Source organism: Hemiscyllium ocellatum, chromosome 42 (genome assembly GCF_020745735.1).
Source record: "Hemiscyllium ocellatum isolate sHemOce1 chromosome 42, sHemOce1.pat.X.cur, whole genome shotgun sequence".
NCBI classification, from domain to species: domain Eukaryota; kingdom Metazoa; phylum Chordata; class Chondrichthyes; order Orectolobiformes; family Hemiscylliidae; genus Hemiscyllium; species Hemiscyllium ocellatum.
In genome coordinates, this window is record NC_083442.1 from 13,542,789 (window position 1) to 13,562,139 (window position 19,351).

The 19,351-nt window shown below is 43.9% G+C and overlaps 1 protein-coding gene across 3 annotated transcripts in view; it reads left to right on the forward strand.

Moving 5' to 3' along the window:
• The first annotated feature begins 5,003 nt into the window (after positions 1-5,003).
• Positions 5,004-19,351, forward strand: part of snupn (snurportin 1) — a 45,729-nt gene continuing 31,381 nt past the window's right edge. For all 3 annotated transcript variants that reach the window (XM_060853627.1, XM_060853629.1, XM_060853630.1), the window contains exons 1-3: positions 5,004-5,259; positions 9,251-9,416; positions 11,494-11,638. In XM_060853627.1, the coding sequence (XP_060709610.1) occupies positions 9,259-9,416; positions 11,494-11,638 (303 nt within the window). In that variant the 5' untranslated portion in view covers positions 5,004-5,259; positions 9,251-9,258. The remainder of the gene's footprint in view (positions 5,260-9,250; positions 9,417-11,493; positions 11,639-19,351) is intronic.

Here is a 19,351-nt window from a genome sequence, read left to right on the forward strand (position 1 = left end):
TTGTGACTGTGAGAGAGTGTGTGATTTGCAAAGGGGTCTAAGTCTGTGAGTGAGTACATGTGGGAGTGTGTGTGTGTGTGTGTCTGTGAGAGTGTATATATGTGAGTGAATGTACATGAGGTCGAAGTCTGTGAGAGAGTGCATGTGGGAGTGTGTGTGTCTGTAGGAGTGCGAGTGAGTTTCTGTGTGCGTGTCTGTGTATAGGACTGCCTGTATGTGTGTATGTAGATTGTGCAGACTGGTTAGTCAGTTATGCAACTCTAGCAGAATTAGCAGTTTGTAACTTAAAAACCATTTTATGCAGCTTTCACAGAATTGTCAGTTTGCAGCCTAATGTCATTTTGTCATGTTATTTGCATTAAGAAGTGCAGAAAATGTGTTGCTGGTTAAAGCACAGCAGGTCAGGCAGCATCCAAGGAACAGGGAATTCGACGCAGCAGGTCAGACAGATCAAAGGAGCAGGAGCATTTCCTGAAGAAGGACTCATGCCTGAAACATCAATTCTCCTGCTCCTTGGATGCTGCCTGTTCTGCTGCGCTTTTCCAGCAACACATTTTCAGCTCATATCCAAATTTAAAAACAACCCTTTCAAATACACTACTGTATTTTCACACCTTATCAGCACTTGTTGCAAGCAGTGTTGACCTCTGAATAAATGTAGCATACAGAACTATACCATCAACATCAAGTGTCCACAGAACATTATAATATTAATCAGCACTTACCAACCATCTCCTGGATCTGAATAGATTCCTCAATTAATAAGTATTTGTTAAATACCTTTTAACTGTTAAAAATCACACAACACCAGGTTATGGTCCAACAGGTTTATTTGGAAGCACTAGCTTTCAGAGCACTGGTCCTTCATCAGGTGGCAGCACTCCAAAAGCTAGTGCTTCCAAATAAACTATGTCTAAAGCTGCAAAGAACTTGTGCTGAGATTGCTGAATAAAATAGGGCTATTTTCTCCATTCATCGATCTTAAGCATTATTTGAATATGATCCCACACCTTTGTGCAATCTTCATTGACGAGGGTTGATCCCCTGACTTAGTTATAGTGGTAGTGACGAGGCAATATGCAAGACCATGAGTTTACAGATTGTAGTTTAATACAATTCTGCAGCTGCTGATGGAGAGAAAAAAATACAGGGAAAATTAATGGTAATGAAAGGCTGACAAGTCCATAGGACCTGATAACCAGAATACAGGGATCTTAAAAGAAGTCTGATCACCCTGCTTTCGGAAGGATATTATTAAACTGGAAAGGGTGCAAAAAAGATTTGCAAGAATGTCCTCAAAACTGGAAGGCTTGTATTATAAGGAGAGGCTGGACAGGCTGAGATTGTTTTCCCTGGAGCGTAGGAGGTTGAGGGGTGACCTTTTAGAGGTCGATAAAATCATGAGAGTCGTACATAAAGGGACTTGCCGAGATCATTTCCCCAGGGAGGGGGAATCGAAAAACTAAAAAAGATAGCTTTACAGTGAGAGGAGAAGGATTTAAAAGAGACCTGAGGAGCAACATTCTCCCCGTGTCTGCGTGGGTTTCCTCCGGGTGCTCCGGTTTCCTCCCACAGTCCAAAGATGTGCGGGTCAGGTGAATTGGCCATGCTAAATTGCCCATAGTGGTAGGTAAGGTGTAAATGTAGGGGTATGGGTGGGTTGCGCTTCGGCGGGCTGGTGTGGACTTGTTGGGCCGTAGGGCCTGTTTCCACACTGTGGAATCTAATCTAATGTAATCTAATCTAACCTGTTATATAAAAAAACATGTTCACACAGAGGTTGGTACTTATATGGAAGAAGCTGCCAGAGGAAGTGGTGGAGATGGGTACAATTACAACATTTAAAAGACATCTGAACAGGAAATGGTTAGGAAAGGGATATGGGCCAAATACAGGTAAACGGGATTAGTTCAGTTTAGAAATCTTGGTCGACATGATAAGTTGGGCCACAGGGCCTGTTTCCATGCTGTATGACTCTTAAGTGTGGAACAGTGAGTTCATCGTGAGGGGTTGGGTTTGACGGTGGCAGAAGGGCATCACAGCAATATCAATGAGTTGATCCGTAGTGAGAGACTCTGACTTTGGTGTATCTGATGAGCAGTGGCAGGGTGAATCAGCCCAGATGCGAAAGACAGTGCCTGAGGCTCAGTGACATTACTTGGGATTAGCGTAGATGGCAGAGAGGTCGTGGCGGCTCTGAGCTTGCTTAGAGCTCAAACGTAAATGGACTTTTCTATAAGCTATAGCTTTTTCATTTGTCTCTTATTCTTAAACTATCAAAATGGTACCATATTGTGGTCATGAATGAAAGCTTTTCACTGTATTTTGTTGTATTTCTCACTGTAAAATACACATGACAATAAAAATCATTCATTCAATAAAACTCGTTCATTCAAGGGGGTTCAATATTGTGGATGCATTGATTGTAATCTTCCAAAATGCGCTAGATTCTTGGAAAGTTCCAAAGAACTATAAAACTGTAGATGCAACACCTCTAATCAGCAAAGAAGAGAGACAAACAAAAAGTAAACTATAAGCCAGTTTGCATACATTTATCATTGGGAAAGTGCTGGGATCTAATTTTAATGAGAGAGGAGTACAATATTGTGAAAATCATACACAATCAGGCAGTAAACATAATTTTGTGAAAGCAAAGTATTTTTTGGCAAATTTATTAGAGGTGTTTGTGGACAGAACATGCAGGGTGGATAAAGGCCTGCAGTGTATTTGAATTTCCAAAAGGCATTCGGTGAAGTGCCAACATAGAAAATCTGAAAATCGCCTTTTTGTGACCATTTGTATTTACCCGCATGAACAAAAAAAAATTTGACATCCATGTGGCATATTAATTTCCTTTTCTGTCCTGACTTGTGGTTATTCCACAAGATTAGAGGTAATGATGTTGGAGGCATAAGTAGATGGTAAATTGACTGACAGGAAACAGAGAACATTGAAAATGTGTTTGTTTTCATGAGTATCTAGTAGGGATGCCACAATCATTAGTGCAATGGCCTCATTGATTTATAAAGACTTGGATGAAGAAGTACTGTAGGCGATTTTACTAATGATACAAAGACCTATTTGAAAGCAAGGTGTGAGAAGAACACAAGGAGTCTACAAAGGGGTATGTATGGGATAAGTGAGTGGACAACAAAATGGCAGATAGAGTATGATGTGCGAAATGTGAAGCTGTCCATTTTTGTCGGTAGAATAAAAAAGCAAAATATGACTTATGCAGAGAGAGACTGCAGAATGCTGGGGTAAGTGACATCTTACAGCTGGGGTAAGGCGGAGTGGGGGTGTGTGAGCATGGTGGCTCAGTGGTTAGCGCCTCACAGCACCAGGGAACCAGGTTCAATTCCTGCCTCGGGCAACTGTCTGTGTGGAGTTTGCGCATTCTCCCCATGTCTGTGTGGGTTTCCTCCGGGTGCTCCGGTTTCCTCCCACAGTCCAAAGACGTGCGGGTCAGGTGAATTGGCCATGCTAAATTGCCTGTAGTGTTAGGTGCATTGGTCAGGGGTAAATGTAGGGGAATTGGTCTGGGTGGGTTGCTCTTCGGAGGGTCAGTGTGGACTTGTTGGGCCAAAGGTCCTGTTTCCACACTGTAGGGAATCTAATCTAATCTAATCTAATCTGGATGCCCTTGTAAGTGAATTTCAATAAGTAACTATGCAGGCACAGAAGTAATTAGGAATTCAAATGGAATAGTCATTTTAGTTACAAAAGAGGATGGGTATAAAAGTAGAGAATCTTGCTACAACTGTACAGGGCATTGGTGAGATTGCACCTAGAGTAATATCTACAACCTTAAGGAGGAGCATAGTTATAGGAGAAGCAATTCATAAAGGTTGGCTGGGCTGATTCCTGGGCTGAAGAGATTGTTTGATGAGGATGAGAGAATGGAGATGTTCAAAACTTATAGAATCATAGATAGACTAAGTACGTCTCTAACTTTACACAGTTCTGATGCAAGATTACAAACATGAAAAGTTAACTATCTCTGCACACCAACTCTTCCAGACCTGCTGAGTTTCCCCCAGATATTCTGTATTTATTTTTTTTAATACTGGTTAGCACATAAAACAATATTTTCATTGTATTTCAGTGTATGACAATAATAAATCAAATCAAATCAGATATCAAGTATGGAAACAAACAATTCCGGAAATCACAGCGGGTCATCAGATGAAGAGTCATCTAGATTCAAAACATGAGCTTGCTCTCTGCACAGATGAGGAGAGTGTGCCAAACAGGCTAAGATAAAAGGTAGGGAGGAGGGACTTGGGGGGAGGGGTGTTGGAAATGGGACAGGTGGAAGGAGGTTGAGGTGAGGGTGATAGGCTGGGGTGGGGGCAGAGAGGTCAGGAAGAAAATCTTCCACCTATCGCATTTCCAACGCCCCTCCCCCAAGTCCCTCCTCCCTACCTTTTACCTTAGCCTGCTGGACACACTTTCCTCATTCCTGAAGAAGGGCTCATGCCCGAAACGTCGATTCTTCTGCTCCTTGGATGCTGCCTGACCTGCTGCGCTTTTTCAGCAACGATCTCCAGCATCTGCAGTCCTCACTTTCTCCTCTCTCCACAGATGCTGTGACTTTCAGCATTTTTTGTTTTCAGTAGATTCTAGCATCTGCAGTAAATTGCTCTGACAAAGATGAAGTCTGTTGGTTGAAAGAAATAACTGCAAAAATACAATAATTACGCCCAATGAATTGCAGACGCTGGAAATCAGAAACAAAATCATTAATTGCTGGAAAATCTCAGTAAGTCTGGTAGCATCTATGGAAAGAAAGCAGAGTTAAAGTTTCAGGTCCTGTGGTCTCTCTTCAGAACTGCAAAAATATTTTTTGGCAGGACAATACATGGCATGAGCAGTTGGTTTATTTTCAATCCGTGTGCTGTTGTTTTCATTTTTGAGAAGTGATTATTTTCTCTCTCTCACACTGCCCTCTCCCCTGACAACTAGCAATTGCAATTCACACTCCAATGTCATGTGTCACCTGACGAAGGAGCAGCACGTCGAAAGGTTGGGATTTCAAATGAAACCTGTTGGAGTATAAACTGGTGTGACTTGCGACCATGTGTCGAACAGGTTGGGTTTGGACATTCCGGGAAAGACGGTGGTCGGCCCCGTTGTCCGTCTGTGCGGAGTGAGGCGCTGTGAGAGGTTTGGTTGGCCACCTGCAGCAGGGAGTCCGGTCACGAGGCGCCGAGTGTGGCCCTTGAGGAAAAAACTCGACTCGGGGCCGAACAGCTCAAGGTAGTTAGAATGGACAGGCTTCCGGTTTATTTATTTTAGCAGGAGCTCTCCGCTCGATGTAAAGTTTAACCAATGACCGGGATAAAAAGTTGTTTTTTTCCAGTTTAATGTGTTTCCAGGCTGTAACTTCCATGTTCACTCCCTCAGGCCTCAGGCCCTGCCGGCTCCAACCTCCACACCCACGTCCGGTCAGACCCTCCTCACACTCCTGTCCGGGAGTGGCTTTGGGAGGCACAGGATAGCCCCCCCCCCCCCGACAAAACATCCCCCCCACCTGCCCCCCCCCAACAAGACCACCCTCACCTGATTCCCCTCGATAAAACCATCCCCCCATCTGCCTCCCCCTGACAAAACCAACCCCCCCCCCCCCGGCAAAACCATCCCCCCCCACCTGCCCCCCTGACAAAACTAGCCCCCACCTCCGCCCCGACAAAACCTCCATCACCAACCCCCCGACAAAGCCATCCACCACTGCCCCCCCCCCCGGCATAACCGTCCTCCACCTGTCCCCCCGACACAACCATCACCCACCCTCCCCCCTGACAAAACCACCACCACCCCTGCCCTCCTGACAAAACTATTCCCCACCACCCCCCCACTTGCCCCCCTGACAAAACTATCTACCCCCCCACCTGCCCCCTGACAAAACCATCTCCTGCCTCACCCCCCCCACCTCCCACCTGTCCCCCTCTGACAAAACCATCACCCCCCCACCTGCCTCACCTCAATCAAACTATCTCCTCCTCTACCCCCCAACCATACCATTCTCAACCATACGATGTACAGTAATATAAATTATTTGGATGCGAGCATGAGGTACAGTTAGTAAGTTTGCTAGTGACACCAAAATTGGAAGTGTAGTGGACAGTGAAGAGGGTTACCTCAGATTACAACAGGATCTGGACCAGATGGGCCAATGGGCTGAGGAGTGGCAGATGGAATTTAATTCAAATAAATGCAAGGTGCTGTATTTTGGGAAAGCAAATCTTAGCAGGACTTATACAGTTAATGGTAAGGTGCTAGGGAGTGTTGCTGAACAAAGAGACCTTGGAGTGTAGGTTCATAGCTCCTTGAAACTGGAGTTGCAGGTAGATTGGATTGTGAAGAATCCTCCCACTTCCTCCAGACCAAAGGGGTAGCCGTATGGGCCCCAGCTAAGCCTGTCTCTTTGTCAGTTACGTAGAACAGTCCGTCTTCCGTAATTACACCGGCACCACTCCCCACCTCTTTCCCCTGCTACATTGATGACTGCATTGGCACCACCTCGTGCTCCCGTGAGGAGTTTGAGCAGTTCATCAACTTCACCAACACATTCCATCCCGACCTTAAATTCATCTGGACCGTCTCTGACACCTCCCTCCCCTTCCTGACCTCTGATCTCCATTAATTACAACTGACTCAACACTGACTTTTTTTTTACAAACCCACCGACTTCCACAGCTACCTTGATTACACCTCTTCCCAGCTTATCTACTGCGAAAATGCCATCCCGTATTCCCAATTCCTTCGCCTCCGCCATATCTGCTCCCAGGAGGACCGGTTGCACCACAGAAAACACCAGATGGCCTTCTCCTTTCGAGATCACAATTTCCCTTCCTACGTGATTGAAGATGCCCTCCAATGCCATCCACATCCCACCCCTCTGCCCTCAAACCCCACCGCTCCAACTGTAACAAGAACAGAACCCTCCCCGGTCCTCACTTTCCACCCTACCAACCATCGCATAAACCACATCATCCGCCAACATTTCTGCCACTCACAAACGGACCCACTGCCAGGGATATATTTCTCTCCCCACCACTTTCTGCTTTCCGCAAAGACCGTTCCCTTCGTGACCACCTGGTCAGGTCCACACCCCCCCCCAACAACCCACCCTCACATCCTGGCACCTTCCCCTGCCACCGCAGGAATTGCAAAACCTGTGCCCACACCTCCTTCCTCACCTCCATCCACGGCACAAAGGAGTCTTCCATATCCATCAAAGTTTCACCTGCACATCCACCAATGTCATTTATTGTATCCGTTGCTCCCAATGCGGTCTCCTCTACATTGGGGAGACTGAATGCCCCCTAGCAGAGCGCTTCAGGGAACATCTCTGGGACACCCGCACCAATCAACCCAACCGCCCTGTGGCCCAACATTTCAACTCTCCCTCCCACTCTGCCGAGGACATGCAGGTCCTGGGTCTCCTTCACCACTGCTCCCTGACCACCTGACGCCGGAGGAAGAATGCCTCATCTTCCATCTTGGAACACTTCAACCCCAGGGCATCAATGTGGACTTCACTAATTTCCTCATTTCCCACCCCCCCCCCCCCAACCTTATCCCAGTTCCATGCTTCCAACTCAGTCCTGTTCTACCTGCCAATCTTCCTTTCCACCTATCCGCACCTCATCCCCACCCCCATTCACCTATTGTAATCTTTGCTGCCTTTCCCGCAGCCCCACCTCACCCCCCCCTCCATTTATCTCTCCAACCTGGAGGCTCCTGATGAAGGGCTTTTGCCCGAAATGTCGATTTTCCTGCTCCTCAGATGCTGCCTGACCTGCTGTGCTTTTCCAGCACCATTCTAATCTAGCATCTGCAGTTCTCACTTTTGCCCAGTGAAGATAATGTTTGGTATGCTTTCCTTTATTGGTCAGAGTATTGAGTACAGGAGTTGGGAGGTCATAGAGATGTACAGCATGGAAGCAGACCGTTAGGTCCAACCTGTCCATGCCAACCAGATATCCCAACCCAATCTAGTCCCACCTGCCAGCACCTGGCCCATATCCCTCCAAACCCTTGCTATTCATATACCCATCCAAATGCCTCTTAAATGTTGCAATTGTACCAGCCTCCGTCACATCCTCTGGCAATTCATTCCATACACGTACCACCCTCTGCGTGAAAATGTTGCCCCGAGGTCTCTTTTATATCTTTCCCCTCTCACCCTAAACTTATGCTGTCTAGTTCTGGACTCCCTGACCCCAAGGAAAAGACTTTGTCTATTTCTCCTATTCATGCCCCTCATAATTTTGTAAACCTCTATAAGGTTACCCCTCGGCCTCTGATGCTCCAGATCATCTTGTGGCTGTACAGGTCATTGGTTAGGCCTCTGTTGGAATATTGCGTGCAATTCTGGTCTCCTTCCTATCGGAAAGATGTGAAACTTGAAAGGGTTCAGAAAAGATTTACAAGGATGTTGCCAGGGTTGGAGGATTTGAGCTATAGGAGAGGTTGAATAGGCTGGGGCTGTTTTCCCAGGTGTGTCGGAGGCTGATGGATAGGTTTATAAAATCATGAGTGGCATGGATAGGATAAATAGACAAGGTCTTTTCCCTGGGATGGGGGAGTCCAGAACTAGAGGGCAGAGGTTTAAGATGAGAGAGGAAAGATTTTAAATGGCCTTCAGGGAAGGAAACTGCTATCCTTATCTGGTTTAGCGTCCATGTTTCTCCAGACTCCCAGCAATGTAGTTGACTCTTAACTGTCCTCTGGGCAATTAGGGATGGGTAATAAGCCAGCGACATCCTCATCCAATGAACGAATGGAAAAAAAAGGCAACTAAAAGGCTGGTACGTATATGGAATGAGCTGCCAGAGGAAGTGGTGGCGGCTGGTATATGAATAGGAAGGGTTTAGAGGGATATGGGCCAAGTGCTGAAAAATAGGACTAGATTAGGTTAGGATGTCTGGTCGGCATGGATGGGTTGAGCCGAAGGCTTGGTTTCTATGCTGTACAGCTCTCTGTACAGCACCCCACCCAATCACACCATCCTCCCAGTCCAAGAAAATCTTTCACAGCCCTTTTGATACTTATGACCTGTTTTATTTAAGAAGCACAACAAGCAACTTACACACTGCGTGGACTTCATACAGCAAATGTGGTCATGAACAGATCATCTTTTTTTTTAACTGATGTTGATTAAGGGATAGATATTGGCCAGAAGCGATCGTCTTCATTGCTGACCTCCAAAATAATATGGTGGGACTTTTTTCTGCTTTTACAGGGATCATTATGGACGAATTAAGTCAGACATTGTCCACCAGCTTTACAGTCTCTCAGGATCTCAACAGCATTGCTGCTCCACATCCACGTCTCGCCCAATACAAACTCAAATCCAACACACAGGAGCAGGCAGAGCGTAGGCGGAAACTTCTGGAGAACCAAAAATCGTAAGTCATTAGAATGAAGAAAAGCAACTAGATTGATACAAATTGTGGAATATTTTGAGGATTTATCCACTGGGATATGCCATCTTTTTTCCCCACTTCCTGTGCCCTTTATAACTAGTTTGTTGCTAATGCAACACTAACTCTGGCAACTAGAAAATACATGGTGGAGACAAAATTAACATTGAGTAGCATAATTCACAAATCTGGAGTAGCTTATGTTTTGATAGTGAATATTCCTTGACTGCAATCTGGCCTCAAAAATCTGAAACTTTTGTCCTCAATTTTGTTGTATTTGTTTTTGACTGTTTTTATATCCTGCTGGCTGGCGTCCCACATTCTACCCTCCTGTTTACTGGAGCTCATCCAAAACCACTGCTCAAGTTCTAAAGCATAGCAAATTGGGGGTAATTTGATTCAGAATCAAACAATGTATTTGTTCTAAAGTTCTCATCTTTATTTTCAGTCCATCCGTTGTCTTGTGTTCCTTTTTCTCTGTAGTCGCCTCCAGCTCAACAATTCTTGGAGCTGACTTTGCTCCTCTAATTCTGGCCTTAGTATTGACCTGAAAATGTGTTGCTGGAAAAGCACAGCAGGTCAGGCAGCATCCAAGGAGCAGGAGAATCGACGTTTCTGGCATGAGCCCTTCTTCAGGAATCTGATTCCTGAAGAAGGGTTCATGCCCGAAACGTCGATTCTCCTGCTTCTTGGATGCTGTCTGACCTGCTGTGCTTTTCCAGCAACACACTTTCAGCTCTAATCTCCAGCATCTGCAGTCCTCACTTTCTCCTTAGCACTGAGCCATACAGATCAATACTATGTTTTGTTTCATAATATTTGTGTAGACTCTTGGGATTATATTAAAGACACTATTTCACTGAGGTTTTGTTTGCTGAATCAGTTTTTGCCATTTCGAAGTATAGTCAACCATGAAAACAAGAAAAGCAGGTCTTTGTTGTTTGATTAAAGAGGACCTTCTGCCTCTGATTGTACTTTTTGTTCTTGAAAAACAAATTATGCTTCTTCTGGGGAAATACAAATCTATGTGGAATGTTATGGAGGTAGCAATCTAAATTTATTGAATACCTGTACAAGGGTTTTAGAAGACAAGACCTGCATTTATAACCAAAGAAGACCATCGCTCAAAAATGCTGCAACTTGCATTTTAACTGAGATATTGCCACTGTAAATGATTATGAATCAGTTGGTTCTGCAGCGCATGGCAGCGACTTCCTGTTGTTTTTCTCTGGTGGCAAAAGGTTTATTTTATACTGCCCTTCATCAAAAAGAAGGGCTTACACCTGTAAAGCAGCTTCACAACCTCATGATGTTCCAAAGTGCTTTTCAGCCAATGCAATGCATCCAGTGAGAATTATTGTAATTTAAAAATGGAGGCAGCCAATTTGTACCAAACAAGATCTCTCAAATGATAGAGGCCAGGCATTGTCACAATGGTTTAAAAATAAAAACCGCGAGAGAATTGACTGAAGAAGGGTCACTGGATACGAAATGTTAACTCTGTTTCTCTCTGTTGCCAGATCTGCTGAGTTTCTCTAGCACCTTGTTTTTGTTTCAGATTTCCAGTTTTTTTTTAATATTATAATGCTGCTGGCTAGTTTCTGTCGAGCTGATATTTTGGGAATATATCCTTCAGCCGCATTTTGTTACTTTTGAAGTACTAAAAAGGAGCAATATTGTCTGAAGAGCCATCCTTTGCATGCACCATTAAACGGATGCCCATCTGCCCTCAACATGAAATATCCCACTGCATTACTTCTAAAAAGGGCAAAAGATTTCATCCTTTTTATTGGCAAATGTTTATCTATCACTTCGTTTTAACAGGTCATTGTCAGGTTGTTGTTTGTGAGAGTTTTCTGTGTGCAAACTTACTGCTATGTTTCCTAATTTACAACAGCGGCTTCACTTCACTTCAAAAGTGCTTTATTGTTTGCAAAGAGCTTTGGAATGTCCAGAGGTTGTGAAAAGGACACTGCAGATTCTCTACATTGTGCTGTATTTAAGCATACACGACATAGTGCTGTACTGACCTCAATTTTTCTTTGTGCTTCTGCATCAAAAGACAGCGACTGAATTATGTTAACCATGCAAGGCGTCTGGCTGAAGATGACTGGACAGGAGAAGACAGTGAGGAGGAACAAGAGGAGCATGATGAAATGGAAGTTGAGGTGGCAAAGAAGAAGCTTCCGAAACGCTACGCAAACCAGGTTGGAAATATTCTGAGTTATTCACCAAGACAAGGCACTGATTGCAGCATAGTGATCAAGAATTGGGTCAAGCTTCAGCAATAGGGTTGCTGCATAATCCCGAGGCAAATATGGAAAAATAAGGTGGGGCTCCCTGTCCTAATCCCTGCACATTGATCTTAATGGAAATTTGTACATCTGTATAAGATGCCGAGATGCAGATGTTGGACTGGGGTGGACAAGTTAAAAATCACACAGTGCCAGGTTATAGTCCAACAGGTTTATTTGGAAGTACAAGCTTTCAGAGCTATCTGACAAAGGAGCAGCACTCTGAAAGCTTGTACCTCCAAACAAACCTGTTGGACTATAACCTGGTATTGTGCAATTTTTAACTTTATGTCTATATAAATGAACCAAGGCTGTGTCAACTGTTAAATCAGTCAACAAAACCTGGGCCTGAAGAATACCATTGCTAATGCTGGGGAATTAAAGCCCAGTCAGACTCTTCAGAGATTCAGGAAGGGCAAGTGAGGTGAGAGCTTCTCTCCATCTGGTTAGCTCATTGGCCCATGCATTCATCTTCCCCAGTTGCAGGGTTAATAAAGTGACACCTGTACAGGAGCTGGGAGTTTCTGGTTCACAATGAAAAATGTCCTAGTGGGTTAAAACCTCTGGTAGTAAAGTTCAGGGCAAGGGGCAAAACCCTAAAATTGAATATGGTCATGCATGATAGGTTGTGCTTCCTACAATTACAATAGTAACCACGCGTCAAAGAGTTTTTCATTGACAGGAAAGCACTTTGGAGTGTCCTGAGATTATGTAAATGCACCCTCTTTTTTCTTGCACAACTTATTGTCCAGTTGTTTGTGGTTGAGCACTACAGCATCTGGAAGCCAGTTGTGCAAAGCAAGATCCCACCAATAAGCTGATGCCCAGATAATGCTAAGAGAAGCTACTTTCTGTCAGAAGAAAAGACAATGTTCAACAAAAAGGATTCTGGGTAATCCAAGGTGAACGATGGGAAAAAATTGAGGCTGTAAGAGCTGCTTTTTTCAGGTATCAGGTTGGAGGTGATTTCCTTGAATTCGAGGAGCAGTAATTATTATTCTATCTGCGGTTGCATTGTTTTGGAACTTTTGGAGGGGAAAATGATCAAAACAACGGCACTTTTAAAAGGAGGAAGTGACCACCACATGGTCAATAAGAGAGAGAGAAATCTCCATCTGACTCAGCAGTGAATCTGCACAGCTACTGCCTTTGCTATTTGAGTTCAAGTATTTCTGCACATCGGAGTGTCAAAAAAAAGAACAAACAGTGAATTTCACAGCTGGCCTTGGAGGAATATGTATGGGAGAGCTCTTCACACAGGAACAGAAGAGTTCAAGGGTTTTCAGTGTAACCTTGCTGTCTTTCTTTTAAATAGTGGGTTCTTTTTAGTTAGATGTTTTATTGAGATCTGTCTCTTGATTAAATTTTAAAAATATAAAACATAGGGACTGAGTTAACCTGGAGCAGTATCTTTTAGAGCAGTAAGACTGCTATTTTCTGTAGATTGTTAAGGTGCAAAGATGGCCTTTAGTACATTGATATACTCTTCCTGTCGGATGTGGGAGATTAGGGAGAATTTCCATGTTACTGATGATCCTCTCTACAGTAAATGTGTTTGGTTGCAAATCCTACCAACTTGCATGGATTGATTAGAGTGGCAGTTAGAGGCAATGAGGAATTTACAGGAGCTAGGGGGTGTGATGGATATCCAATATAATCAGGTAGGAGAGGGAGACAGGTAGTACAGGAGTCTTGTGCAGCTATCCGCATCTCCAACAAGTATTCTGTTTGGAACATATAAGGGGCGATGGACTCTCAGGGGAACGTAGCATGGCCAGCCAACTTCTTTATATCGAGAATGGCTTATGAGGATCACGTTCCAAGTAATTGATTGAGATAAGGGACTCTAGGCAGAGGCACAGCAGATGTTTGTATGGCTGACAGTGAGAAATCAGAATGATGTGTTGCCTCCCGGTCCCGGGATCAAGAATATCTCGGAGAGAATGCAGGATACTCTCAAAGGAGAGTGGGACCAGCAGTGAAACTAATTACACAGAAAAGGATGAGATTCTAAATAGAAGGTTAGGCAGGAATTTAAAAAGGAGATGCTTGAGGATAATCATATCCGGATTACTCCAGGTGCTTGGAGCTAGTGAGGGTAAGGAAAGGAGGATAGAGCAGATGAATGTTTGGCTGAGGAGCTGGTGCAAGGGTGAAAGGTTCTCATTTTTGGATTGTTGGAATCACTTCTGGGGTAGAGGTGACCTGTATGTGAAGGACAGATTGCACTTGCATTGGAAGGGGACTAATATACTAGTAGGGAGATTTGCTAGAGCTGCTGAAGAGGAATTAAACTGGTAAGGTGGGCGGTTGGGACCCAGGGAGATAGTGAAGCAAGGGATCAATCTTGACACTGGTACTGTAGGAAAAAGGAGCAAGACAAACAGTCAGGACAGGCAGGAACAAAGCAGAGAGTGAAATAAATGCAGTTCAATTTACCTCAAAGCAAGAGGCTAAACAGGGAAGGCAGATGAACGTAAGGCATGGTTAGGAACATGAGGCTGGTGTATCATAGCAATTACAGAAATGTGGCTCGGGGATGTTCCAGGATACAAATGCCACAGGAAGGACAGAAAGAGGAGCAAAAGAGGGGAGTGGCATTTTTGATAAGAGGTAACATTACGACTGTACTTTGGATATTCCTGGGAATACATCCAGGGAAGTTATTTGGGTTGAACCGAGAAATAAGAAAGGAATGATTACTTTATTGGGGTTGTATTATAGAACCCCGAATAGTTAGCAAGAAATTCAGAAACAAATTTGTTAAGAGATCTGTTATCTGTAAGAATAATAGGGTGATAATGGTAGAGGATTTTAACTTTCCAAGCATAATTTTAGTGTTAAGGGCTTGAATGGACAAGAATTTTTTGTGTGTACAAGAACATTTTGTGGATGTATGTATGAGAGAAGGTGCAAAATTTGACCTACTCTTTGGAAATAAGGCAGGGCATGTGACTGAGGTGTCAGTGGGGGAGCACTTTCGGGCCAATGATCATAACTCTATTAGTTTTAAAATAGTGATGGAAAAAGATAGACCTGATCTAAAAGTTGAAGTTCTAAATAGGAGGAAGGCCAGTTTTGATGCTATTAGGCAAGATCTTTCAAAAATTGATTGGGTGCAGATGTTTGCAGATAAAGGGATGTCTGGAAAATTAGATAATGAGCGTCCAGAGACAATATATTCCTGTCAGAATCGAAGGCAAGGCTGATAGGTGTAGGGAATGCTGGATAACTAGAGAAATTGAGGTTTTGTTTTAGATTAGATTAGATTCCTTACAGTATGGAAATAGGCCTTTTGGCCCAAAAAATCCACACTGACCCTCGGAAGAGTAACCCACCAAGACTCATTCCCTTACCCTATATTTACTCCTGACTAATACAACTAACACTGGGCAATTTTAGCATTGCCAATTCACCTAACCGGGACATCTTTAGACTGTGGGAGGAAACTGGAGCACCCTGTTTGTAAAACCAAAAGGGTAACTAGGGAGAGAATAGGGCCCCTCAAAAATCAGCAAGGCAGCCTATGTGTGGAACTGCAGGAGATGGGGGAGATGCTAAAAGAGTGTTTTGCATCAGTGTTACTGTGGAGACAACATGGCAGTAACAATGTCAGGAAATAAATAGGGGCATCTTGAAAAATGTACATATTACAGTTGTACAGGTGCCTGAAGGGTTCTTAAAACACAAAGCTGTGGATATTTCCCCAGGACCTGATCAGTTGTACCCAAGAACTCTGTAGGTAGTGAGGGAAGTAGTTGGATTATCCTTGGAAATATTTGGATTATCATTAGTCAGAGGTGAGGTGCCGGAAGACTAGGGGGTTGGCTAACATGGTGCCATTATTTAGGAAAGGTGTTAAGGAAAAGCCAGGGAACTATAGAACAGTGAGTCTGACATCAGTGGTGGGCAAGTTGTTGGTGGGAATCCTGAAGGACAGGATTTAGATTAGATTAGATTACTTAATGTGGAAACAGGCCCTTCGGCCCAACAAGTCCACACCGACCCGCCAAAGCGCGACCCGCCAAAGCGCAACCCACCCATACCCCTACATTACCCTTTACCTAACACTATGGGCAATTTAGCATGGCCAATTCACCTGACCCGCACATCTTTGTGACTGTGGGAGGAAACTGGAGCACCCGGAGGAAACCCACACAGACATGGGGAGAACGTGCAAATTCCACACAGTCAGTCGCCTGAGGTGGGAATTGAACCCGGGTCTCTGGCGCTGTGAGGCAGCAGTGCTAACCACTGTGCCACCGTGCCGCCCACCAATGTGAGTTTAGAAAGGCAAGGACTGATCAGATATAGTCAGCATGGCTTTTTGTGTGGGAAGCTATATGTCACTAACTTGGTTGAGGTTTATGCAGAAGTAACAAAGAGGCATGGTGAGGACAGAGCAGTGGATGTGATCCATATGGACCTCCGTAAGGCATTTGACAAGATTCCTCATGGTAGACTTGTAAGCAAGGTTGGGGCTCATCGAATGCAGGGAGAACTAGCCAATTGGATGCAGAACTGGCTCAAAGGTAGAAGCCAGAGGGTGGTGGTGGCAGGTTGCTGTTTCAGACTGGAGGCCTGTAATCAGTGGTGTGCAACAAGGATCGGTGTTAGGTCCACAGCTTTCCTTCATTTATGTAAATGGTTTGGATGTGAGCATAGGAGGTATAGTTAATAAATTTGCAGATGACCCCAAAATTGGAGGTGTAGTGGACAGGATCTTAATCATGTGGGCCAATAGACTCGAAGAGTTGTTAACGGTGTTTAATTTAGATAAATGTGAGGTGCTTTATTTTGGAAAGGCAAATCCTGGTAAGATTTATACACTTAATGGTAAGGTCCTGGGGAGTGTTGCTGAGCAAAGAGACCTTGGAATACAAGTATGTAATTCCTTGCAAGTGGAGTCTCGGGTAGATAGGATAGTGAAGAAGGCGTTTAGTATGCTTTCCTGTATTGGTCACAACATTGAGTATAGGAGTTGGGAGGTCATGTTGCACCTGTACAAGACATTGGTTAGGCCACTTTTGGAATATTGCGTGCAATTCTGGTCTCCCTCCTATCGGAAAGATGTTGTGAAACTTGAATGGGTTCAGAAAGTATTTATGAGGATGTTGCCAGGGTTGGAGGATTTGAGTTACAGCAAGAGGCTGAATAGGGTGGGCTTATTTTCCCTGGAGCGTCAGAGGCTGAGGGGTGACCTTATAGAGGTTTATAACATCATGAGGGGCATGGATGGGACAAATAGACAAAGTCTTTTCCCTGTGGTGGGGGAGTCCAGTACTAGAAGGCATAGGTTTCGGGTGAGAGGGAAAAGATATAAAAGAGACCTAAGGGGCAACCTTTTTCACACAGAGGACGGTGCATGTATGGAATGAGCTGCCAGAGGAAGAGTTTGAGGCTGGTGCAATTACAACATTTTAAAAGGTATCTGGATGGGTACATGAATTGGAAAGGTTTAGAGGGATATGGGCATAGTGCTGGCAAATGGGACTTGATTAATTTAGGATATCTGGTCAGCATGGATGATTTGGACTGAAGAGTCTATTTCTGTGCTGTACATCTCTCTGACTTTAAGGCTTCTCGCTAGAACTTAATAATGTTATCCTGATAATGCCTTTTCAGCATAGGTCATTGTGGATTCCCCTTTCCTGAATAAATGATCATTCATTTACAGTAAGTACCTGGGGATATGTCAATGTGTCACTGAAAAGTTTGTAAATGGTCCAAATCTTCCTAGATTCGGAGCAGTAAAATATGGATTTAATTGCTGTTTAATTGTGATAGTCTTGCTCAATGTTCCCTCTAAATTTTCTTGCTGGTGCCCAGATCCCCAAGGGATGTGCATGGTAACAGCTTCTTAAACAGAAGCTATGTACTGTATTGGCATGTATGTAAGTGGCACTTGCAAGCGGCCACACACCTTAGAGGGAACATTGGTCCTGATGTGCATACACACACTGAAATTGTCATGGATATTGACACTTCTGGTGGGCTGGTTAATTTTGCCTGGGATTTTCCATGATTATGGCTGAGCATCAGAGGCTTGGTGACATATGCATGACCTCCCAAAACTGACAGCACCTCCCCACCACCACCACTGCCTGACCTACTCGCCCATTCAGCCGTTCACCACTAAAGCTTGAGACCTTCAAAATGTAGCTGAATACAGCATGTGATGGTATGAAAAGAGGACAGAGTCTCTTCACCAGGCTTTTTCTGTTCCTGTGCTCGCCAGTGCTGCTCTTCAGAGTCTGCATTGATCCATAACTGCAGCTGGATCAGAAATACTTGCTGCAATAGTGCAATATAGACAGGCACAGAAATCCTTATGGCCAATGCGTTGATGTAAAGGCTGGATCAATATATAGGACATAGAAATGTACTTTTACATAACTAACTCAGACAGTTACATGTATAAAATAAATTACAGTTTGCTTTTGGTAGAATGCCCTTGTTCTGCTAACTACATTTTTAGTTGCTTTTTCCCAGTGTCTCAAAGGGACAATTTTTTTCATGTACAGAAAATAAATTGTGTTGCTGCCACTTCCCTCCTAAGCAATAGTGGGTCCTGTCACTGCTTTATAGAGGTACTGTATTTGTAATCATGCCCAATATTTTTTTGTTGTTTCTATGGATCAAAATGTTTTGCACAGAAGTCCCTGAAACTGTTGTATGATGTTTTGCTTCACATAGTTCTGCTTGCCTGCTGCAGATGGCAGTATTGTCATGTCTGAATAATACTACTTTCCCCAAGCCATTCAGCACCCTTTTCAAGATGAAAGGGTAATCTTGAGGGATAAGAAAGTGGGATGTTCATGCATGCAGTTCACCAGTGTAGAGTCGAATATTTTATATTTTTCAAATGCCATTTAAATTTAACAGCCCTTCTCTCTCAATTTTGGGAAGAACAGATTTAAATATGCATGGAGTCTTTTCTACTCCCCAAGTCATTGCAAGAGTGTGCAAGAATCTAGGTGAACATTTTACTAGATATCGGAGTCCTATGAGTGTGAAGGAACTAAAAGTATGAGAAATGATTTGAACATATAATGGCTGAAAAGGTTACTGAGGGTCGTCAAGATTGATAGGAGAAACCTATTTATATTGGTATGTGGCAGTGTAAGAAATCATATCACCCAGTGTGGAATCCTTTATTTGAAATAGACAGTTGACTCAACCTATTGCAGTCCAGATGAAGAAATTAATAGCATTGTTGCTAAGTTTTTAGATGACGCAAAGATAGTTGGAGAGACAAGTAATGTTGAGGAAACAAGGAGGCTGCAGGGGGACTTGGACAGACCAGGAGAATGGGTAAAGAAGTGGAAGATGAAATACAATGTGGGAAAGTGTGAGGTTATGCACGTGTGTGTGTGTGAAGAATGGAGGCATAGACTATTTTCAAAATGGGGAAAGGCTTCGGAAATTTGAGTTCTCATTCAAATTCTCTTAACGTCAAAATGCAGATTCAGTTGGCAGTTAGGAAGGCAAATGCAGTGTTCGCATTCATTTCAAGTGGGATAGAATACAAGAGCAGAGAGACACTGCTGATGCTGGAGAAGGCTCCAGTGAGACGGCATTTGGAATATTGTGAGCAGTTTTAGGTCCTGTATCTGTGGAAGAATG